At 38.2% G+C, this 26,142-nt stretch overlaps 1 protein-coding gene across 5 annotated transcripts in view; it reads right to left on the bottom strand.

Moving 5' to 3' along the window:
* The window catches only part of ATL2 (atlastin GTPase 2), an 81,190-nt gene that overhangs the window by 8,510 nt on the left and 46,538 nt on the right, over positions 1-26,142 (bottom strand). For all 5 annotated transcript variants that reach the window (XM_054475336.2, XM_054475335.2, XM_063648803.1 and 2 more), the window contains 7 exons: positions 15,053-15,187; positions 14,703-14,807; positions 11,929-11,979; positions 11,254-11,310; positions 9,784-9,876; positions 6,956-7,094; positions 6,024-6,151 (listed from right to left, as the gene is read on the bottom strand). In XM_054475336.2, coding sequence (XP_054331311.1) covers positions 6,024-6,151; positions 6,956-7,094; positions 9,784-9,876; positions 11,254-11,310; positions 11,929-11,979; positions 14,703-14,807; positions 15,053-15,187 — 708 coding nt within the window. The remainder of the gene's footprint in view (positions 1-6,023; positions 6,152-6,955; positions 7,095-9,783; positions 9,877-11,253; positions 11,311-11,928; positions 11,980-14,702; positions 14,808-15,052; positions 15,188-26,142) is intronic.

Here is a 26,142-nt window from a genome sequence, read left to right as displayed (position 1 = left end):
GCCTGGTTAATTTTTGTATTTTTTGTAGAGACAAGGTTTCACCACGTTGCCCAGACTGGTCTCAAGTGATCTGCCCACCTCAGCCTCCCAAAGTGCTAGGATTACAGGCATGAGCCACCTCACCCAGCCTCAGAGCTTAACACAAGACCTGAACAAGCAGATGAATTAGTCAGCTTGGAGACAGGCTATTTGAAAATACACAGCTGAGACAAAAGAAAAAAGAATGAAAAACAATGAAGCATGCCTATAAGATCTAGAAAATAGCCCCAAAAGGGCAAATCTAAGAGTTCATTGCCTTAAAGAGGAGTAGATAAAGAGATAGGGGTAGAAAGTTTATACAAAGCAGTAACAAAGAACTACCCAAACCTAGATACCAATATTTAAGAACAAAAGATTATAGAACACCAAGCAGACTTGACCCAAATAAGACTACCTCAAGACATGTAATAATCAAACTCCCAAAGATCAAGGGTAAAGAATGGATCCTGGCTGGGCATGGTGGCTCATGCCTGTAATCCCAGCACTTTGGGAGGTCAAGGTGGGGGAACTGCCTGACCCTGGAGTTCAAGACCAGCCTGGACAACATAGAGAAATGACGTCTCTATTAAAAACAACAACAGGCCAGGCACGTTGTTGGTGAGCCACGCTCACACCTGTAATCTCAGCACCTTGGGAGGCTGAGATGGGAGGATCACTTTAGGCCAGGAGTTGGAGACCAGCCTGTTAAACATAGCAAGGCCCCATTTCTATTAAACAACAACAACAACAAGAAGAAGCACAAATGGATTCTAAATGCATCAAGAGAAAAGAAACAAACAACATACACAAGAGCTCCAACACAGCTGGGAGTAGACTTCTCAGCGGAAACCTTAAAGGCCAGGAGAGAGTAGCGTGACATAAAGTGCTGAAGGAAAAAAACATCTTTCCTAGAATAGTATATCTAGTGAAAATACTTCAAACATGAAGGAGAAATAAAGACTTCCTCAAACAAAAGCTGAGGAATTTTATCAACATCAGACCTGTCCTATAATAAATGTTAAAGAGAGTTCTTCAATCTGAAAGAAAAGGATTTTAATGAGCAATAAGAAATGATGTGAAGGTCCAGAACTCACTGGTAATAGTAAATACACAGAAAAACAGAATATTATAACATTAATTGTGGTATGTAAACTACTCATATCCTGAGTAGAAAGACGAACCTATAAAAAATATTAATCACAACTTTTCCAGACATAGACAGTATACTATCAATAGAAACAACGAAGAGTTTAAAAAGTGGGGGGATGAAGTTAAAGTGTAGAATTTTTATTAGTTTTCTCTTTCCTTGTTATTTAGTTTGTTTAGGCAATCAGTGTTATCAGTTTAAAATAAATATATTATAGTTGCAAATCTCATGGTAACCTCAAAAGACATATAATAGATACACAAAAAATAAAAAGTAATTAAAACATACCACCAGAGAAAATCACCTTCACTAAAAGGAAGACAGGCAGGTAGGAAGACCAGAAAACAGTAACAAAATGACAGAGGTTAACTCCTTACTTATGAGTAACATTGAGTGTAAATGGGCTAAACTCTCCAACTAAAAGGCACAGAGTGGCTGAATGGGTTTTAAAAAATGGTGATACACACTTCATCTATAAAGACACAGAGACTGAAAATAAAGGTATGGAAAAAAATACTCCATGCAAATGGAAACCAAAAAAAGAGCAGAAGAAGCTACACTTATATCAGCCAAAGAAGGTCATTATATAATGATAAAGGGATCAATTCAGCAAGAGGATATAACAATTGTAAATATATATGCACCTAACACTGGGGCACCCAGATATATAAAGCAAGTATTATTAGAAACTAAAGAAAGAGGACCGGGCATGGTGGCTCATGCCTGTAATCCCAGCACTTTGGGAGGCCAAGGCAGGTGGACCACTTAAGGGCAGGTGGACCACTTGAGGTCAGGAGTTCGAGACCAGCCTGGCCAACAAGGTGAAACCCCATCTCTACTAAAAATACAAAAATTAGCTGGACATGGTGGTGCATTACTGTAGTCCCAGTTACTCGGGAGACTGAGGCAGGAGAATCACTTGAACCTGGGAGGCAGAGGTTGCAGTGAGCCAAGATTGCTCCACTGTACTCCAGCCTGGGCAAAAGAGCGACACTTGGTGTCAAAAAAATAATCAAAAAAAATGAAATTATATCAAGTATCTTCTTTGACTACAATGGAATAAAATCAATAACGAGGAATTTTGGAAACTACACAAACACATGGAAATTATATTAATACAATAGGCTCTTGAATGACCACTAGGTCAGTGAAGAAATTAAGAAAGAAATAAACACATTCTTGAAACAAATGAAAATGGAAGCACAACATACCAAATATATGGGATACAGCATTAAGCAGTACTAAGAAAGTATATAGTAGTAAGTGCCTACATCAAAAAAGAGGAAACCCTTCAAATAAACAACACATCTTAAAAAACCAGAAAAGGAAGAGCAAACCAAACCCAAAATTAGAAGAAAAGAAATTAGCGAAATTGAAGTAAAAACAATACAAAAAAGATCAATGAAGCAAAAAGTTGATTTTTTAAAAAGATAAACAAAGTCAACAAACCTTTAGCCACACTAAGAAAAAAAGAGATGACCCAAATAAATAAAATCAGAGATGAAAAAGGAGACACTGCAACTGATACCACAAAAATCCAAAGGATCATTAGAGGCTACCATGAACAACTATATGCCAATAAATGGGAAAGCCTAGAAGAAATGTATGAATTCCTAGACATATACAACCTACCAAGATTGATCCATGAAGAAATCTAAAACCCATACAGACCAATAACAAGTAACAAGATCAAAGCCATAATAAAAAGTCTCCCAACAAAGAAAAGCCCAAAAGCTAATGGCTTCACTGCTGAATTTTATCGAACATCTAAAGAACTAATACAAATCCTACTCAACTATTCCAAAAACCAGGAGGAGGGAATATTTCCAAACCAATACTACAAGGCCAGTATTACCCTGATACCAAAACCAGACAAAGACTCATCAAAAAATTACAGGCCAATATCCCTGATGAACATCGTTGCAAAAATCCTCAACAAAATACTAGCAAACTGAATTCAACAACACATTAAAAAGATCATTCATCATCACCTAGGGTCAGGCAGGGATGCAAGGACAGTTCAACATACACCAATCAATCAATCAATCAATGAATGTGATACATCGTATCACCAGAATGAAGGACAAAAACCATATGACCATTTCAATTGATGCTGAAAAAGCATTGGATAAAATTCAACATCTCTTCATGGTAAAAATCCTCAAAAGGTACAGAAGAAACAGATCTCAAAATAATAAAAGCTATATACAACAGACCCACAGCTAGTATCATACTGAACTGGGAAAAAATTGAAAGCCTTTCCTTTAAGATCTGAAACAAAACAAGGATACCCACTTTCACCACTCCTATTCTACACAGCACTGAAAGTTGTACTTCAGTACAAACTTTGAGAAAATGACAGTGGCTTCAATAAATGGTGCTGGGAAAACTGAATATCCACATGCAGAGGAATGAAACTAGACCCCATCTCTAGCCATATACAAAAACCAAATCAAAAGGGATTAAAGACTTAAACCTAAGACCCAAACTATGAAACTACTAAAAGAACACATCAGTGGCCAGGCATGATGGCTCACACCTGTAATCCCAGCACTTTGGGAGGCAGATCACCTGAGGTCAGGAGTTCGAGACCAGCCTGGCCAACATGGTGAAACCCTGTCTCTACTAAAAATACAAAAATCAGCTAGGCATGGTGGCAACTGCCTGTAATCCCAGCTACTTTTTTGATGTGCAAAAGCTTTTTAACTTGATAATGTGCTTGCAGGGTATTACTGAAGAAATCTTTTCCCAGACCAATGTCCTGGAGGGTTTCCCCAGTGTTTTCTTCTTTTTTTCTTTTCTTTTCTTTTCTTTTTTTTTTTTTTTGAAATGGAGCCTTGCTCTGTCGCCCAGGCTGAGGCCAGGCGAACTGCTTGAACCCAGGAGGCGGAGGTTACAGCAAGCCGAGATCACGCCACTGCAATCCAGCCTGGGCGACAGAGCAAGGCTCCATTTCAAAAAAAAAAAAAAAAAAAAAGAAAGAAAGAAAAAAGAGAAAAAGAAGAAGAAAACATTGGGGAAACTCTCCAGGAAATTGGTCTGGTCTGGGAAAAGATTTCTTCAGTAATACCCTACAAGCATAGGCAACCAAAGCAAAAACAAACGAATGGGATCGTATCAAGTTAAAAAGCTTTTGCACATCAGAAAAGTGAAGATGCAACCCACAGACTGGGAGAAAATATTTGCAAACTACTCATCTGATAAGGGATTAGTAACCAGAATATATAAGGAGTTCAACCGACTCTACAGGGAAAAGAAAAAAAAAATCGAATAATCTGATCAAAAAACAGGCAAAAGATCTGAACACACATTTCTCAAAAGAAGACAAACAAAAATGGGACACAGGATATGAAAACATCACTGATCATCAGAGAAATGCAGATCAAAACTACAGAAAGATATCATCTTCCTCCATTTAAAATTGTTTTTATCCAAGACAGGCAATAACAAATGTTGGCAAGGATGTAGAGAAAAGGGAATCCTCGTACACTGTTGGCAGAAAGGTAAATTAGTACAACCACTATGGAGAACAGTTTGGGGGTTCCTCAAAAGACTAAAAATAAAACGACCATATGATCCAGCAATCCCACTGCTAGGTATATACCTAAAAGAAAAAAAATATATAGAAGATACATCTGCACTTTCATGTTTACTGCAGCACTAGTTACTACAGCTACAATTTGGAAGCAACCTGTGTCTATCAATATACGAATGGATAAAGAAATGTGGTAAATATACACGATGAAGTACTACTCATCCATATAAAAGAATGAGATCCTGTCATTTGCAACAACATGATGGAACTGGAGGACATTATGTTAAGTGAAATAAGCCAGGCACAGAAAAAACAAACTTCACAAGTTCTCACTTATTTGTGGGAGCTAAAAATTTAAACTGAACTCATGAGATAGAGAGTACTAGAATGATGGTTACTAGAGTCTAGGAAAGGTAGTCAGAGGGTGGAGGGGAGGCAGAGATGGTTAATGGGTACAAAAATATAGTTAGTATAAGATCTAGTATTTGACAGCATAACAATGTAGTTACAGTCAATAATAACTTACTGTACATTTTAAAATAACTAAAAGTATAATTGGATTGTCTGTAACATAAGGAAGGGATACATGCTTGAGGTGATAGACACCCTATTTACTCTAATATGATTATTAGACATTGTATGCCTGTATCAAAAATATCTCATGTACCCCATAAGTATATATACTACATACCCACAAAAATTAAAAGTAAAAATAAATTTTAAAAAATTCATCCATAACTAAACAAAGATAATATGAGAGTAACTATCAAGTACCCAGTAAGTGAACAAAATACACTCTTAGTTAAAACTACTACAAATAATACAACCTTCCACAACGGTGTTGTTCTGGCAGGCAAGCTATAAAGACTAGAGAAGAACAGAGGGGGAAAAAAAAAACCTAAGAATACTTTACTTGAACCAATATAAATACTTTCAGCTGTTCTTACCAAGTCCTCAGAACTCTGAGGGAGTGTTTTTGTGAGAACTTAGGATGTAAAATTATGCTTTCCATTCCTATTATCATTCACTAATGACAGAGTAGTATTAGAGTATGATGAATGGCTTGTTCTCTCCATATCTGAGATGGAGAAAAAGTAAGATAATTCTGTAAATAAATTAAATCACTGTCTAGGAGACAGAAATTTGCCATAATCTTTTAAACATCCTTAAATACAGATACATCTAATTCAAGGCAGAAAGATAAATTACAAATCTTACTCTTTTTTGTTTTAAAATAAAGACAAGGAATTTCTTATACATACAGATGAGTTTTAAGTCAACTACATTTCTATCTTAGACAAAGCTGTTTAAGAGCTCACCTACCTTAAAATATTCTACAAGATCTCTACAAGTGACTTTAGATCCACTTATCTCTTTTTCTACCAAATTTTCAGGGGCAAGCAGCAATGGAACCAGATTTCGAAGCTCTCGTTTAAAGTCTTCATCAATATCTAGAAAACAAAAAATTGAGCAACATATTAGTCCAAAAAAAATTAGGTCCCCATTGGTACGATTTCATAAAATTCTGTTTTATGAAATAAGAATACATAGTATTTATTACTGAAGTGGATTCATTTTTTAAAACAAAGCTCATCCAACATGCCATATCTCATAGGAAAAAATATAATCCCCCTTACTCTACTAGCCCATTTTCCCCAACCCCCTAGTAACACTGCCAGTTCAAATAATAAATAAAACATAAATAAATTTGTGGACTACCAAGACAAATTTCACATTTAGTATTAACGAAAATATCCTTTTCAAGAGGCAAACAATTCATAAAATTGTATTAAATTTTACCACTAGATTTTGTTTTACCAGCCATACTGTAAAAGTTTTGTCAATCCCCAAGCGTTTTGCCAACACACTCAAAATAATCCTACAACATACATAAACTATATTATCACTCCTGAAACAGAGACTTATATCTGATTTCATCAATATAATAAAATGATAAAGCCTTTTAGCAGACTGCAATCAATTGAAAAGAAATGCTCTCAGCCTTCAGAATTTTCAGGACATCAGTGCTAAGCAACAGACACATTATAAAATAGGTTAATCAATATACTAGACAGCTGCAAACAAATCAATGGAATGCTAGAGAAACAACACAGAGCATTACAATCACAACATGAACAATGCATCCGAACATTCTCCAGTATAAGACAGGACATTTAAGGCGTCACGTATTTTCTTAAAAAACTTTCCGCCTCTAATAAATAAGTTCAGATTTTAGCAAGAATGGGAATTCCCACCTTTCAATCTCCCATCAAAACTAGGATTAGTTGCAACTTTAAGACCAGGATGTGGCAAAAGGAAGCAACCAAGATTTGAGAAACAATTGTGTATGTGCTTCCTTACATTCTGAAGCTCTTCATGTTGATTTTGTTTTACCTGAGGGCAGAGAGAGACAGGTGAAATTGTAAACAGCAGAAAGAAAATTTTTTTAAAGAAAACACACACAGACTCGCATGCACACTTAACTCAGATGGTACTCCTAAGGAGTCTTTTTTGACAATACAAAAAATTACGAAAGCACATTTCTGACCACTTTAAGATCCCACTTTTTTTTTTTTTTTTTTTTTTAAGACAGAGTTTTGCTCTTGTTGCCCAGGCTGGAGTAAAATGGTGCAACTCGGCTCACCGCAACCTCCATCTCCCAGGTTCAAGTGATTCTCCTGCCTCACCCTCCCGAGTAGCTGGGATTACAGGCATGCACCATCACGCCCAGCTAATTTTGTATTTTTAGTAGAGACAGTGTTGGTCAGGCTGATCTCGAACTTTTGACCTCAGGTGATCCACCCGCCTCGGCTTCCCAAAGTGCTGGGATTACAGGCATGAGCCACCGCACCCAGCCAACTCCACATTTTCTTAAACCACAAAAGATGTTTTTCCCAGTAAGCTGCCCGGAACAGCAAAAACTACAAATAAGGTAGTTAATCACAGTATCTAATAACCAAACAACAAATTATGGCTGTGACTTATACACCAGTAAATAAATTAAGAATTTACCTTTAAAGTACTTATGACAGCAACAAAACAGAACAAAACAAAAAAAAGTATAAATTTGCCTACAAATAAAAAGTTTAGCCCCTGAGCAAAGTAAACGCTAAGATAAAAAAATTACAGTGCAGTACAAAGACCTTAGAAATGTGTTAGGATTTCAGGTCCCTCTCTACATGATTATTTATGATTTAGGCTAGTTACCAGAATTTTGAGAAGGGAAACTGCCATGTACTGGGGGGAAAAAAATCTTAAAACTTAGACACATTTTAGATAATTACTCATTTATCCCAATATAACTCACATAGTCTCCTAAACACTCTTCTGGAAAACAATTTTAACAAAATATGCGCTATTTATAATTAAAACCTGGAAACTACCTAAAATCTCCCATCAACAGCAGAATGGAAAAACTGTTGTCTATTCATTCAATGGATACTATACAGCAATGAAAATAAATGAATTAAACTATATGCAACATGGATTAATCTCAGAAACATAATATTGGGTAAAAAAAGCTAGACTCAAACAAATACATTCTGTATGTGATTCCATCCATATAAAGTACAAAAACAAAGCCTGTGAGAAGTCAGGATAGTGGTAGAGGGTTTTGGGGGAAGGTTGGTGTATGGAGGTGAGTGCTTCTAGGTGCTGGCTAAATGGCTATGTTCATTTTTTACAAATTCATCAAGCTACACACTTATGATTTGAGTAATTTTGTGAACATATGTATCACATTTCAATAAAAAGTTAAAAAACCTTCTTGTCTTTGAGTTACATAATTCTGAGTTTAGTTAGTATGTCTATTGTGCTTTGTGTTAATTTCTTCTGAACAAACCAGAGACAGAAAATGCCAATGACTCAAATTATTTCCAAAAGCGGAAATGCCTTTCAAATAATCTAAGAATGTTGAATTGGTTTTAATCTCATTTTAAAACTAAAAGAAAATTATATCATACCCCAAGTCTTTAATGTGGTTGAGAAACCAAATGCATCATTCCCATAGACAAATAAAATCTTATTAACCAAAGACAGCACCCTCCTACTTATGAATAAAGGGGTCTTTATGTATTCTTTGTGTGTGTGAGTAGATGGGTAGCCTGTAAGTATCTGACCTGCAGGTTTCCCAAATTAATATGGTTTGGCTCTATGTCCCCACCCAAATCTCATCTCAAATTGTAATGCCCATGTGTCAGGGGAGGGGTCTGGTTGGAGGTGATTCATGGGAGCAGACTTCCCCCTTGCTGTTCTTTTGACAGTGAATGAGTTATCACGAGATCTGGTTGTTAAAAAGCATGTGGCACTTCCCCCTTCACTCTCCATCTCTCTCCTGCCGTCTTGTGAAGAAGGTGCTTGCTGGCTGGGTGCGGTGGCTCATGCCTGTAATCCCAGCACTTTGGGAGGCCGAGGTGGGCAGATCACAAGGTCAGGAGTTCAAGACCAGCCTGGCCAACATAGTGAAACCCCGCCGCTGCTAAAAAATACAAAAAATACGCCAGGCATGGTGGCAGGCACCTGTAATCCCAGCTACGGGAGGCTGAGGCAGGAGAATCGCTTGAACCCGGGAGGTGGAGGTTGCAGTGAGCCGAGATTGTGCCATTGCACTCCAGCCCAGGCAATAGTGTGAGACTGTCTAAAAAAAAAAAAAAAAAAAAAAGAAGGGCTTGCTTCCCCTTCACCTTCCACCATGATTGTAAGTTTCCTGAGGCCTCCCAGTCATGCCTCCTGTTAAGCCTGTGGAACTGTGAGTCAATTAAACCTCTTTTCTTCGTAAATTACCCAGTCTCAAGTAGTTCTTTATGCTGTGTGAGAACAGACTAATACACAAGTACTTCCATGGGGGGCTACCTTTAGGAATAAAGGACCATGATCCTTAATTTTGATTCAAGGGCACTGTCTTCTTTGGTAGGAATGCAACCACTTTACTTTTCATCAATTACAAACAGAGTCACTTGGACTAACCTGGAATACTTTATTCCAACGACACGTAAATACTGGTAATGTGACCAGCAGTCCGGACAGCCCACCCGTTTGCCTGGCTTGGTGCTTATGTTCTCCTCTTTAAGCATTAGGGTCTTACCTGTAATCTCTTTTCAAGAAATTGCTTTCCACCTTCCAAACCATATGAATGTTCATAAGGATAGCTCCAATCTCGAATCAAAAACATTAATGTCTATACACAGAAAAAATAAAAATTGTTTATTTTACAATAAAGAAAATTTACAAAAAAATCACAGCTCTAACAATTGAAGCCTCTCTTACTCTCCTAAACAATCCTTATCAAAAGTTATAGTAACCAAATGGTCAGTACTGGTCATGGCTATATCAAGGACCCACTTAAACAACATTCCCAGGCCCTATACCAACCAATCGCCACCACTGGAAAACTTCACTAAATATAAAGAAAGAGTCACCACAAGCAATAACACAGGACTTTAAAAATGAAAAATGGGTTTATCAGGACACGCGGATCATAATTTTAAATCATGGTTGTGTAACTACAAGACCAACTAATTCTAGATGGCTATCTAGACTGATTGATAGATCTCGTGTCAATAGGGACATTTTCATTCACAGAGGATATTTTTACTCATATAGGGTTAGATTTCTCAACTTCAGCACTGCTGACATTTTGGGTCAGTTAATTCTTAGTTGTGTGTGGCTGTCCTGTGTATTGCAGAACACTGAACCATATTTCTGGCCTCTATGTGCTAGATACCAAGTGGCGCTAAGCTCCCCCCACAAAACTGTGACAACCAAAAATGTCTCCAGACATTAGCAAATGTCCCCTTGGGTGGCAAAATTATCCCAGTTCAGAAAAAGCTGATATAGGCTAAATAGGGTATATTTCACCTATATATCCAAAAATGAAGGCATAATCTGCTCAACTACTTAATAAAAGTGACCATACTACCCAGACAAGAGTGAGGCAGAATCAATATAAACCCATTAAGATTAACAATCAGTAGCAATGCTGTCATACTACTGTCACACATACTAAGTGTGCACTTAGGAGCAAATACACTTAGGAGCAAACATGGTAGAGTCATGCTCTCCTACTGTAACTGCAGCTCACCAAACAGTATTATTGATGGCAACTTACAAATTACACTTGCTTCAAAAAATAAACTATCTGGAACTTTTCTATATGAAACCAAAATAAAGAGTAACAGAACTAATTTCGACTTGTAGTAAACCACAAAAAAGAAACCTGTAACATTCTGTAGTTATCACGTATAAAAAAATTGGCATGACTGTCATATATTTCCTATTGTCTTAAGAGTAACACCTGTTAAGAGAAACATTACTCCCCTTAATCTAAGTGAAAGCATTAAGAATTAGTCTAGATTCATTTATTCTATTTATCCTGTTAGCCTATTACTGGTAAGTATGCTGATGATGACACTACCAAAGGTTAGTTTCGATTGCACTGAATCTGTTGCTAGCGATGAGTCCGTTGTAATATCCTGGTGTCTCCAAAATTAGAAACTGAGGTGGCTTCACAACTTCTCATAGGCAAATCTTTAAAATGTTAGAATAACTTTTTTACCTGAAATGGTTTCTGGTAGATTTCTTCCATCGCAAGTCTTCCATACTCTGTAAATAACTATTAAATTGAGTTAGTTAAAATAATGCCTCTAAAGAGATTGAAAGAAGACATGTTTAAACCTGTCTACACCAAAGCTCCAGGTACCAGAACCTTTAAAATCATTTGAAAGCCAAACATTTAATTTTCGAACACACTAGGCATGTAAAAAATTTCTTCCAGTTAAGAAGTCATACATCAGTTTAAACCCATATAACATTCAATCGTGTTACCAGTATTATAAGCTTCCAAGTGTAAATTCATAATAAAGTGAGAATTAAATTTCAACAGTTGGCATATTTTCTTTAAGAAATATGTGCTTGCAGCCAGGCGCAGCAGCTCATGCCGGGTAATCCCAGCATTTTGGGAGGCCGAGGCGGGCGGATCACCTGAGGTTAGAAGTTCAAGACCAGCCTGACCAACATGGTGAAACTTCATCTCCACTAAAAATACAAAATTAGCCAGGCATGGTGGCACATGCCTGTAATCCCAGCTACTTGGGAGACTGAGGCAGGAGAATCCCTTGAACTTGGGAGGGGGAGGTCGCAGTGAGCCGAGATTGTGCCATTGTACTCTAGTCTGGGCAACAAGAGCGAAACTCCACCTCAAAAAATAAAAATTAAAAAAAGAAATACGTACTTGCAAATGTTGAAGATCATCTTCTTGAATATTCTGAGACAGATTATATACCTGTTAAAACAAAATTTATTTTGTTTTTTATTAGTGTTTTGTTCTGAATACCCAGCTTGTATATAACAATTTTACTGGCCTGTGGAAGCTAATAAAAATAACAGTAGGTGGCACTCTTGCCCTTTCCAGAATTTTTTGGAGGGGACTAGAGTTGATAAAGGAGGGTCTAAGTATCCTCAGGAAACGGGGATTTTCATCCATTAATTCTAAGACAGATCTTTAGAAGGTAATCTACACTGCCACAGGAGAAAAGTGGCCATCAACAAATATCACCTCTGCTAAGAAATAACTTACATCTTAGGAACCAGGGTGACTCCAAAGATAGAACAATCTGTTCTAAGAGCAAATAAGTGATACTCTAGCTAAACCACTTGGAGGTCAAGAATATAGTCAATTTAGGCCAGCAAACCTAAAATGATATTCTTAGCTACTAATTCCAAACAAGGATTTAAAAAGTAACTGATGACTGAGGTGATTAAACTTTAGATTTTAACATAAACCCTGACACCATGACCAACCTATGTGCGCCTTTGCTTTTAGAAAATAGGTCTGGATCCTTTCATTGTCAGGGCCAGGTTGCAAACAGCAAACAGAGAAAGAGATTTATCTAACTTAGATCATTAGTACTTAGCATACTGTCTTGTATGTAACAGGTGCTCAGTATGTATTTGTTAAAGGAATAAATGACAAGCAGATCAAATTATCATTTATCTATCAGCCAGATATCTTACATAAGGAAAGAAAACTACCCCCCCCCCACCCAAAGGCAAGGAAGAAAATAATCATAATCTTAATCTTCTTGGTTATTTATACTTTACAAAGCACTTTCATATGCATTATCTCATTTAGCTCTCATTTCTGACTGCACACAACAACCACATCCAAGATAGGCAGGATAAGTAAAACTCATTTTACAAACAACAAAGTGGCTGCACAGCTTTAAGTGGCTGTCTAAAACCAGGTCTCTTACTATCAAAAAGTTGAATAAACAAAAAAAGACTAAGGGATAAGTTTTAGGACAGAGAACTCGAGAACTCCCTCTAGAGCCAGCTAACCTGAGGGGGCTTCTGCTTGCTTCAAGGGAATCACAGTTGGGCCATCTTGCAAGATCAGAGAAAAAAAGAGACTTAGAGGGTCCCCACCAGCATCACTTAGAGGGTAATGACAAATATCCCAAACCTATAATAAACTGAAGCCAAGCTGAAGAGTATTCTTCTTTTAGCTCATGTTAACAGCCAACCTTCTTTCCACTCTGACGGCTAGGTACTTCAAACTGAGGAAGGAGGAAAATGGGAGCTTAGAGAGACGAGTCATATGTTCCAGACATTACTGGAAAGCATAAAAAAATCCAAGACGCTGTGACAGCATCAGCTATGATCTACCATTGATAAGAACAATTTCTTATCTTGGGAGGATCACATACCCATTTTTAAAAAATATTTGCAAATATATTTCTTGATACACCATCACCAGCTGGGCCTAACCGCCATACTTCAATAATTCATTTTTCAGAGATGTATCAGCCACAGATGATCTCAGAAAAGAAAAAGTAAAGAAATACCAAATGACGTGTGGTAGTTTAATTCAATCCATTTCTAAATTATACAGAAAAGAAATGGCCTAGCCTGAAGAAACCAGAACCGGATAGAACACCAAACACAATTTGAATATAAGTGAAAAAGAGAAGGGATTTTATCCCTTCCTAAATGAAGGTGCTAAAAATCCTCAGTTTATTATTAAATAAGCCTTATTTGGGTTTCCTAAATTAAACATTAATTAATGATTCTGCTTTTATCTCCTTTAGTTCAAATAACTGAGTACCACTTGTCATAGATATAGAATAAAAAACTAAACTTCTAAGCTTAATTACCTGGGTTTTTTGTTTTAGCCAAAAAACAAAAATATACTCTCCATATTACTGTGTCTGGCAGCCATCTAACTGATTTCAATTACAGATAACATTTGATATTTTTTCCTTTAAAAAAAAAAAAGTATATATTCCATAATTAAAAACTAGAGACTGGTTGTTGGTTTATTGCATCCTTTGTAACTATCCAAAGTACAAAATTTCACATCCTAAGCCAGAAAACCATGCATGGAAATGTAAATAACCAATAAGAAATGTAAATAGCTCTCAAGAAATGTAAATAGCTCTCTTTCTTTTTTTTCCCTTCAATCAAAAGGCATTTTGCCAACACAAGGTGGCATATGCTCATAGTCCCAACTACTCAGGAGGCTGAGGCAGGATGATCACTTCAGCCCAAAAGCTAGAGTGTGCATGATCACACCCATGAATAGCCACTGCACTCCAACCTGGGCAACACAGTGAGAATCCATCTCAAAAAAAATTAAAAAGGCATTTTCAAGAGGGGCAAACACCAGGAGCAGTGGCTCACGCCTGTAATCCCAGCACTTAGGGAGGCCGAGGCGGGCGGGTCACCTGAGGTCAGGAGTTCGAGACCAGCCTGGCCAACATGGTGAAACCCGTCTCTACTAAAAATACAAAAAATTAGCTGGGCATGGTGGCGGAAGCCTGTAATCCCAGCTACTCAGGTTAGGAGAATGAACCCAGGAGGCAGAGGTTGCAGTCAGCCGAGACCACGCCACTGTACTCCAATCCAGCCTGGGCAACAAGAGTGAAACTCTGTCTCAAAAAAGAAAAAAAAAAAAAAGGGGCCAAATGATTACGTGAACTGATCGCACCACTTAATCTTGTATCTCACCTGGACAGAGCTAGTCATAGTGCTCAGAGCAAACACCGTTGCACAGTCTTTGATAGTTGACTGGCTATCAAAGGCACCCTGGGTATCCATAAGCAGCACAGCAACCTAGGAATTTGAGAGTTTAAAATACTTAGTAAAACAGTCACCAAAAATGACTATAAAAAAAATCAAATGATAAATTTGAAAATCAGTAATTAAATCAAGAAAAGTACTTATATCTCATACATTTGACATAATAATCCGTATGTTAAAGTTATCAAACATTAATAGTTCTGTGTTGTTTTGATTTTTAATACTGGAAAACAGCCCAAGAAAGAACACAAGGTAGAAAAGTATAAACAGAATTTTACTTTAGTTCCATTAGGTCTGTCAATCACAAATACTTCATTCCAAACTTGTATGCCTGTTGTTTCTCTTTCACAGCCACCTCGCCATGTAAAGCCTGTCAACGGTTCATTGTTTCCACCAATCCAACTTTGAGAATCCTGTTGAAGTCAAGGATAAATGTAAAATAAAACACAATTAAGAAATAAAAGAAACCAAAAAATCACCCATTCTTTATTTTACAGATGGGGAAGCTAAACCCAGAAAGATAAAAAACACTGTGTAACAAACAAGTAGTTACAAAGCAGTCCTTAAATCCCATGTGGGGTTATTTTTCTTATAGAGATGTAGTCTCCTCCAAACTTGAATCTTCTCAAATCAGCTCACATTACTACTCTCTAGGCTTCTAAATAAGTGGGGTCATACTCACTTTCCCCCTTTTTTGAAAGATTTCCTGGCTGGGCATGACAGCTCACGCCTGTAATCCCAGCACTTTGGGAGGCTGAAGTGGGCATATCACTTGAGGCCAGGAGTTTGAGACCAGCCTGGCCAACGTGGCAAAACCCCATCTTTACAGAAAGTACAAAAATTAGCCAGGCGTGGTGGCACACTCCAGTAGTCCCAGCTACTCAGCAGGCTGAGGTAGGAGGATCACCTGAACCTGGGAGGTTGAGGCTACAGTGAGCTGAGATTGTGCCACTATACTCCAGCCTGGGTGATAGAGTGAGATCCTGCCTCAAAAAAAAAAAAGAGAGAGAGAGAGAGAAAGATTTCCTAAAATGTTAAAAATCATAAAAAACTCGGCACCAATTATTTTAACATGTTGTTACATAGATAAGCAAAACTAAGTTCCAGGTAGAATGACTGTCAAAACAGCATTGCTTTCTTAGAATAGCTTATACTGTTTTCATACTGCCTCCATTTCCTCTTTAAAAAATAATCAATTTTAGGCTGGGTGCAGTGGCTTATGCCTGTAACCCTAGCACTTTGGGAGGACGAGGCAGGTGGCTCACCTGAAGTCAGGAGTTCGAGACCAGCCTGGCCAACGTGGCGAAACCCCATCTCTACTAAAAATACAAAAATTAGCTGGGTGTTGTGGCACACGCCTATAATCCCAGCTACTCAGGAGGCTGAGGCAAGAGAATCACTTGAGCCCGTGGGCGGAGGTTGCAGTGAGCAGAGATCGCGCCACTGCACTCCAGCCTGGGCAAAAGAGCGAAACTCCGTCTCAAAAACAAAAACAAAAAAAATCAATTTAAAAAATAACCCCAAGACTTGTTTGGAACCTGATTTAAACAAACCAACTATTTAAAATGCCTTTTTTGAAACCAACAGGAAAATATGTACCCAAACTGGTTATCTCATTAGATGGTGTTAAATTAGGGTAAAGAAGATTGTTTCGTGTGCTAATGATACTGTGGTTAAGAAAAAAAAAATAAAAGAGTCCTTATCTATTAGATACTCAAGTATCTGCAGTGAAAGGATATGCCTGGCATTTGCTTTAAAATATTCTGGGAGGTAAGGAAAAAAGAGAACAGATAAAACAAGACCAGCAAAATGTTGACAGGTACACTGGAGTTCATTATACAATTCTCTTTATTTTAGGATATGTTTAAAATTTTCAATGAAAGTTTTTAACTAGAACCACAGGGCTAAATTGTTATTATGAAATACAAAAGTTAACATATAAGGTAATTTTTCTAGAAAATTAAATGTGGGACATAATAAATGAGTACCTTTAACAGATGTCAAGATCCCTATACTTTACTATACTTAAAGCCCACATAGCCTTTACTCAATGTACCCCACAGGAAAAATGCCTTTGTTTCAGAAATACTTCTAATAAGCTTGGATATCTAGTCTAAAACAAATTACAAAGCGTGAATTAGGAGTGGAGAGACAGTTAAGACAGGACCAATGAAGGATGAAGCAATTTATGAAAAGCAGACACACAGTGCCAAAAACAAAAACAAAACAGTGTCAGCCAGGCACAGTGGCTCATGCCTGTAATCTCGGCACTTTGAGAGGCTGAGGCGGGTGGATCACTTGAGGCTAGGAGTTCAAGACCAGCCTGGCCTTGGTGAAAGTGAAACCCTCTCTCTACTAAAATGACAAAAAAAAAAAAAAAAAAAAAAAATTAGCCAGGCATGGCGGCACATGCCTGTAATCCCAGCTACTTGGAAGGCTAAGGGAGGAGAATCGCTTGAACCCAGGTTTCAGGTGGGTTGTGGGAGGTGGAGGTTGCAGTGAGCTGAGATCGCACCACTGCGCTCCAGCCTGGGCAACAGAGAGAGACTCTGTCTCAAACAAAACAAAACAAAACAAAACAAAGACAGTATCATTCAGACCATCACCTAACATAGCCTTAAACTTCAAACCATCTTTAATTATTATTATTATTCCACAAAACTCCCATCCCCAGTAGGACACCAATCCTATCAATTACAAACTTCTCTTGGATTCATTTCTTTTTCTTCAGTTTTCAATACCTTCAACTTAAAGACCTCATCTATGCTGGTCAGAAGGGGCTGCCACCTGAGACAATTCCATTCACAGTATATATGATGGACTTGTGTTTCAGGAGGCACCCTTCACAGGAATCAGAAGATTATTTTGACACTCCCCAGACAAGCAAAACTGGTGATCCTGCCCCTTGACTACATATTTGGATACTTCATATTGGTCTCTATGCAACTCCTGCTCTATCCTCTAACCCATTTTTCCATAGTCACTGAATGTTCACAAGAAATGTAATCGTGCCACTGTCCTGCTGAAAAGTCATCTGTGGCTCCGTACTACCAATAAGACCATCTGGAGATCTGCTGCATAACAATCCTTTTTTCCTTTTCCTTTTTTTTTTTTTTTTTTCCTTTTTTGACACAGGGTCTCACTCTGTCACCCAGGCTGGAGTGCAGTGGCACAATCAGAACTCATTGAAGCCTCATCCTCCCGGACTCAAGCGATCCTCCTACCTCAGCCTCCTAAGTAGCTGGGACTGCAGGTGCACATCACCACACCCGGCTGATTTTTGTATTTTTTTGTAGAGAGGGGGTTTCGCCACGTTGCCCAGGCTGATAACAATCCATCTTTAATTTACTCTTCTTGTCTGTGCTCCTGATACTCCCCATAGATCTCAACACACATCTTCCTGATTCTACCATACCAAAAAAAAAGTTACCATTCCCCAAATGCATGTTGTTCAGCTTAGCTATACCTCTGTTCCACCTGTTCTCTGCCTAGACTCAGCCAACAGTCAAGAAACTCCAACTTTTCTGTACTCTTAAAGCGTATTATTGATGGTGCATGGAGTTACCTTTATATTTTGCAGTTCTTATGTGAGTCTCTTGAGAGCAAAGGCTATAAAGAATCATCTTTGTTCACCAAACTGCTCCTATCAAAGTGCCTTACACTGTTGTAAGTTTTGACATGGAGAATCTCATTCCCCCACAATGTCAAAAAAAAAAAAAAAAAAATCTGGTACTTAATGAATTTATTATTTGTAAAAGTTACAGCCTACACAAATAACTCCTCCAAGAGAACTCTGGTTTTACTCTACCTTTTACTTATTTCTATCTCCTCTACAAGAAGGTAAGTTTCACCAAAGTTTTGTTTGTTTCATTCTTACAAGTATTCCCATCACAGAGAAGTGTGCCTGGCTTGTAGTAGGTACTCTAAGTATTTCTTAAACAAACAAAAAAGTTTACTTATAAGCGTCAATGTACTCCCTTTTGAGCATGGGTAATAAATCCAGAAGAAACATGATCTTTGTTATTATTCCTAGAAACAATACAATCACATAAAGAAGACATTAAAAATAAATTTTTAAAAGTACAGATGACTGAAATCATAGGCTTATATGTTTGCCAGCCCCCTCTTCCAAAGAAACTTTAAAAAGAATTGGTGTCTCATAAAAATCTACTATGTATCATCTCTTCCTAGGTTACCTTGTAACGGAAATGTTTAAAAAAAACTAAACTGATTAGTCAGCAAAAGGATGAAAGAAGCTGAGTGTGGTGGCTACACCTGTAATCCCAGCACTTTGGGAGGCCAAGGCAGGATGATCACATGAGCCCAAAAGTTCAAGACTGCAGTGAGCTATGATGACGCCACCACACTCCAGCCTGGATGACAGAGTGAGACCCTGTCTCCATTTAACAACAACAACAAAGACGAAAAACTAAATCAGAGAACTAATCAGATTCTTTAAAACTTGAAAAAGTCTATAATTTCTCTAACATAGTGAACACTGACAGCTTTCATAAAATACAGTCATTCATTCATTAAATATTTGTGGAACCTCTACCATGTGCCAGCCATTTTTCTAGGGATACAGCAGTGAACAAGAATAAACATTTCTGCCCACAAAGACAATTTTAGTGAGAGCTAAAGGCAGCCTTGCTGATAACAGACCCTATTTGCTGTGATAATTTACTAAAAGCAAACCTAAAAACTCAAAAACACTAATCTAATACTATTTACTACTATGGAGACAAAAGCCTCAAAACTCAGAAATGCAAAAGTAATCCTATTCCACCAGGAATATAAAGTAAATAGGAAAAAAAGAAGTACTTATAGAATAAATCTCAACTGCAAAAGGCAATCTGAAATCACCAGAAGTTTTTTTTTTTTTGAGATGGGGTCTCACTTGCTATGTTGCCCAGGCTGGTCTTGAACTCTTGAGCTCCAGCAATCCTCCCACCTCAGCACCTCAGCCTCTCAAAGTGCTGGGATTACAAGCATGAGCCACCATGCCCAGCCTGAAGTTTAAGTACAATCAAATAGTGAATAAATACAGCCCTTGCCAAAAAGACGTTCTACATAATATGATTATCAGCAATTAAGAAACCTTACCTATTCTAAACAGTAAGAAACAAATTCATATTTTACCAAAGGAAAGGTACATTCCCCAGCAACAAAGTGAAACAACTATGTAGCCATTTATTTAGTTAGTTAGAGAGAAAGAAAGAGACAGACAGACAGGGTCTTGCTCTATCACCCAAGCTGGAGAGCAGCGGCACGATCACAGCTCACTGTCCTCGACCTCCTGGGCTCAAGTGATCAAACAAAGGGTTGGTTGTCCTGCCAGGCCTACATGTATCAGAGCACACCTGCTCCTGATTGCTGGCAAGCTGACTCCCTTTCACAATGGATAGGCTGGAAGAATAAAGGTTCATACAGGAGCCATAAATCATCACAACTAGGAGTAAAAGGAATAAAAAGAATGAAATTAAGATCCAAGTGGGCTGGTGCAGTGGCTCACGCCTGTAATCCCAGCACTTTGGGAGGCCGAGGCGGGTGGATCACCTGAGGTTGGGAGTTTTGAGACCAGCCTGACCAACATGGAGAAACCCCGTCTCTACTAAAAATACAAAAAAATTAGCCAGGCATGGTGGCGCATGCCTATAATCTCAGCTACTCGGGAGGCTGAGGCAGGAGAATCGCTTGAACCCGGGAGGCGGAGGTTGCGATGAGCCAAGATCGCGCCATTGCACTCCAGCCTGGGCAACAAAAGCGAAACTCAGTCTCAAAAAAAAAAAAATCATCCAAGTAGTGCTACAATAATAAGCGAGATCCTCCCTAGTTGCATGGCATTCCCCACACCACCACAAATGAAAATCTTCACCTGTATAAAACTAGTACCTATTCAGGAGACAGGTTATGAACACTCAGCACCCAAACTGATGGAGAGAATAAATACTGCACACATTCTAACCACCAATTGTATTTACTATTTTCATTTGAATATGTGAGAATACTCTGCAAGTCCTGGAACAAATTATAAAACATTTAACTTTAAAATAGTTTAAAACTGTCTAACATCTTATCCAACCCCATCCCCACCCCATGCCCAACTCTTCCCGTCTGAGGCTGGACAGATCAATGAAATTATGACTGACCCAAGTCACGAGCCCTGAAAAAGGACAACTCTAACAACTTAGGTACATGCTGAAGAGGAATTTAATATATTTTGATAAAAGGTTCTGCTCAAAAGGTGTCTTTGACCTTGAAGACACTATGTTAAATGAAATAGGCCACACACAAAAGGACAAATATTCTATGATTCCACTCATGAGGTGCTTAGTCAAATTCATAGGGACAGAAAGTAGAATGGTGGATGCCAGGGGATCGGGAAGAGAAATAGGGAGTTAGTGTTTAATGGGCACAGAGCTTCAGCTGGGGAAGATGAAAGTAATTCTGGAGATGGATAGTGGCAATGGCTGCACAACAATGTGAACAGACTTAGTGCCACTGAAGTGTACACTTACAAATGGTTAAAGAGGTAAATTTTATGTTATGCATATCTTACCACAATTAAAAAAGTTGCCCTTGAGGGCTAACAACGGAAGGGGCAGACACCTCTCGTAATTAAACTGAGATTTGACTTTAGAGTCTTCCATTGGACTTCCAGTGTCAGCTTTCTCATGTAAAAAGTTTAGAAGTCATCAGACCTATCTTTACAACAAGAAAAAAGCTTAGCAAACTGAAAAATCAATAACTCTCCTTTCTTAGTCAAAGAATTGAGATCACAGGTCAAACCATCCCTGCAAAATCACAAGAGACAAACTAACACAAAGGATCACGAGTTGAGGTCAGCTTACCAGCAACTGCTGCAGCAACTGGTAGGAACACTTAAATGGCTATTTGAATGAATTGTCAGAAGCTGAGAGTGAACTAGTTTAAGCACTAAAAACCCTAGAGGCTCAGTCTTAGAAAACCCCCCACTTTGCTGAATATTATCTCAAAGAACTCCACAAAATTCTCAAAGTAATTACAGAAGAAAGTTTCCCTCATGACTGACAAGGGGAGGGGAAGTAACACTTTTTAAGTTCACCCTGGGAAAGTAACCACTATCTACACACACACACACCAGTACACACACACACCAGTACACACACACACACACACACACACACACACACACCAGTCCCCACAACAAAAGCCTGCCCTCCTGAGAAAACTACTTTACCAGAGCTTTATCTGACCCTAGGGAGGAGCAATTAGCCAACTCCAGCCCCATCTAGGCTTCCTGTCAAGTTTAAGGTTTTTTTGTTTGTTTAAAAAAAAAAAAAAAAGAGGGTCATAGACCAGGACTCAGGCCCACTAAAAAACTAAGGAGCCAGGTGCAGTGGTGTGTGCCTGTAGTCTCAGCTATTCAGGAGACTGAGCTCAGGAGTTCAAGACCAGCCTGGGCAACATAAGGAGACTCTGTCTCAAAAAGAATAAAAATAAAACTAAGATTTAACCATAAGGTGGCATATGATGCTTCTGCTCTCCTACACTTTACCACCTCATCAACAATGCTCCAATATAATGACAGTGGATTACAAATAAAAAAGCTGCAAGACACAGATTTCGAGTTCAGTAAAAGTTCTTGGGAAACCTCAAAGACAGTGAGAGAATAGGGAGAAACTGAAGCCTCTAGGAACTGCAGCTACAAAACACGTTAAACATAGCCGATCTCCCAGCTAGATTAACATATAACCTCATAATAAAAGCCTAAATCTTCAGTCTTTATTACCTGATACTTCATGTCTGGCTTTCAGCAAAAAATTACAAGCCATGCCAAAAGGCAAGAAAAAAATAGACTGAAAAGACAAGGCAAACATTAGAACCAGACTCAGATATGATATATTTCAGAATTATAAAATAGGAAATTGATCCAGGAAGAGGACAGAACACCAAGCAGGATAAATACCAAAAAAATCCACACTAGGTATATTATAGCCCAGCTGCAAAGTAACACAAAAAGAAAATCTTGAAAGAAGCCAGGAACAAAACACTTTTACCTACAGAGGAACAAAGATAAGAATTACACTGGACTTCCCATTACAAATCATGCAAGCAGCTGGGAGCCGTGACTCATGCCTATAATCCCAGCACTTTGGGAGGCCGAGGCAGGTGGATCACTTGAGGTCTGGAGTTCGAGACCACCCTGGTCAATATGGCAAAACCCCATCTCTACTAAAAATACAAAAATTAGCCGGGCGTGGTGGCACACACCTGTAGTCCCAGCTACTTGGGAGGCTGAGGCAGGATAATCACTTGAACCCAGAAGGCGGAGGTTGCAGTGAGCCAAGATCGCACCACTGCACTCCAGCCTAGGCAACAGAGCGAGGCTCCATCTCAAAAAACAAAGCAAAACAAAATCATGCAAGCAGGAAGGAAATAGGGTGAAATGTTGACAAAGCTGGAAAAAAGAAAAAAAAAAAAAACACCAAACTAGAATTCTGTATCCAGTAAAGTTATCCTACAAAAGAAGTAAAGACCTTCTTAGCCAAAAACCGAGGAAGGTTGTCGCCAATACGTCAGCAAAAAGGAAAATGACATAGGTCAGAAACTCAAATCTACCTAAAGAGAGAAAGAGTATCAGAGAAGGATAATAAAGTAAAATAAAATCTTTTAGGTGGTTATAGTATAGATAAGGGAAACAAATGACAGCAATGTATAAAAGGAGGGAGGAATTAGGAATACGCTAAGGTAACTGCACTATCCATGAAGCAGTATAATATCTGAAAGTGGACTTAGCTTAGTTGTAAATGCATATTGCAAACTCCAGGCAGCCACCAAAAAACACGTTTAACAGATATATTAAGAGAGTATAGAAAACGTAATCAAGTAAAATGTTCAATTAAAACTGGAGAAGGCAGAAAAAGAGGGGAAGATTAAAAAAAAGAAAAAAAAGTACAAAAAAAAACGACCAGAAAACAATTATATGCATGGCAGCTACAAATCCAATTATATCAACAATCACTTTAGATGTGAATGACCTAAATACACCAAGTAAAGGAAATTGTCGGCCGGGCACAGTGCACGTCTGTAATCCCAGCACTTTGGGAGGCCGAGGTGGGTGGATCACCTGAGGTCAGGAGTTCGAGATCAGTCTGGCCAACATGGGGAAACCCCGTCTCTATTAAAAATACAAAACTTAGCGGGGCGTGGTGGCGGGTGCCTGTAATCCCAGCTACTGAGGAGGCTAAGGCAGATCAATCATTTGAATCAGAGAGGCGGAGGTTGCAGTGAGCTGAGATTGCGCCACCGCACTCCAGCCTGGGTGACAGAGTAAGATTCTGTCTCAAAAAAAGAAATTGTTACAGTGGGTTTTTAAAAAATAGAGCCAACTATATGCTATCTATTTTAAAAACCCCACTTTACAAAGACAGACACAGGTTAAAAGTAAAGGTATGGGAAAAACATACCATGCCAACACTAATCAAAAGAAAGCTAGAATAGCTATATGTTAATTACAGACAAAGCAGTTTTCAAAATAAGGAAAGATAAAAACCACTTCTGAACAAAGATTAAGAGTTGCATTACACCAAAATATGTGAAGCAAAAATTGAACTCCAAAGAGTAATAGACAAATCCACTATTATACTGGGAGACCTCACACCTCTTTATAGGTAGCTGACACACCCAGCAAGTAGAAAACCAATAACATAGTTGAGCTGAACAGCATCAACAATCAAATGGATCTGACCTTATAGAATACTTCATCCAACAACGGCACAATACATACTCTTAAACTCACAAAGAACATTCACCAAGGTAGACCATATCCTGAGACTTAAATACACCTTTAAAAATGTTAAGGGATAGATAATACAAAGTATGCTCATACCACAACAGAATTATTAAACTATTACTAGAAATCAGTAACGGAAACACAGCTGGAAAACTCCCCAAATAGTTGCAGTTTAAAACAACTCACCTCAAAATAACACAGGAGTCAAGGAAATCTCAATAGAAATTTTAAAATATATTAAACTAAATGAAAATGAAAACACAACCTATTAAAATATATGAAATGCAGCAAAAACCATGATTAGAGAATTTATAGCATTAGATGCATATAGTAGGAAAGAAAAAAAGGTCTAAAACCAATACTCTAAGCTGCCATCTCAGGTAACTGGAAAAGAAGAGCAATATAAACCTAAAGTAAGATGAATAAAATCAGAGCAAGAACTGACGAAATTGAAACAAGAAAACAGAAAATCACAACAGAAAAAACAAATCAGTGAAACAAAAAACTGATCCTTCAAAAAGATCAATATAATTGATTGAAGAGAGAGGGGAGAAAAAAATAAGACAAACTAGTATCAGAAATCAAAGAAGAATCATCATTACTAATTCCTTGAACATTAAAAAAATAAAAGAATACTAAGAACTCTATGCCCACAAAGTTAGTAACTTAGTTGAAATGGAGCAATTCTTGGAAAGAAACAAACTACCACACTCACGCAAGGAGAACTAGATCATCTATTTTAAAAAAAAAAAAAAAAAAAAAAAGGCCGGGTGCAGTGGTTCACGCCTGTAATCCCAACACTTTGGGAGGCCGAGATGTGCAGATCACCTGAGGTCAGGAGTTCAAGACCAGCCTGGCCAACACAGTGAAACCCCCATCTCTACTAAAAATACAAAAATTAGCCAGGCATGGTGGTGGGCGCCTGTAATCCCAGCTACCCAGGAGATTGAGGCAGGAGAATCGCTGGAACTCGGGAGGCAGAGGGTGCAGTGAGCCAAGATCACGCCACTGCACCCTGGGAAACAGAGCAAGACTCCATCTCCAAAAAAAAAAGATCAATAAATAACCTTCCAAAAGAAGGATTTACAAAGCCCAACTGACTTTACTGGAAAACTCTACCAAGCATTTAAGGAAGAAATGGTACCAGTTCTCTACAAATTCTTTTAGAAAATAAGCAGAGGGAATACTTCCTAATTAATTCAAAGTATTACCCTAATACCAAAACCAGACGAAGATACTACAAATAAAGGAAAACTGCAGACCAGTATATATAGTGAATATAAATGCGAAAATCCTTGACAAAATATTAGCAAATCAAATCTAACATTAGCAAATCAAATCTAACAACGTACAAAAAGAATTACACACCATGATCAAGTGGGATTTATTCCAGGAATGCAAGGCTGTCTCAACAACTTAAAGTCAATAAATGTAATCCATCATAACAAAAGTCTAAAGAAAAAAAATCACCTGGGCATGGTGGCTCACGCATGTAATCCCAACACTTTGGGAAGCCAAGGCGGGCAGAATACCTGAGGTCAGGAGTTCAAGACCAGGCTGGCCAACATGGCGAAACCCCATCTCTACTAAAAA

The sequence above is a fragment of the Pongo pygmaeus genome, chromosome 12 (genome assembly GCF_028885625.2).
Source record: "Pongo pygmaeus isolate AG05252 chromosome 12, NHGRI_mPonPyg2-v2.0_pri, whole genome shotgun sequence".
In the NCBI taxonomy this organism is placed as follows: domain Eukaryota; kingdom Metazoa; phylum Chordata; class Mammalia; order Primates; family Hominidae; genus Pongo; species Pongo pygmaeus.
Note: the sequence above shows the minus strand (reverse complement) of the source record. Positions and strands in the feature narration are given on the sequence as shown.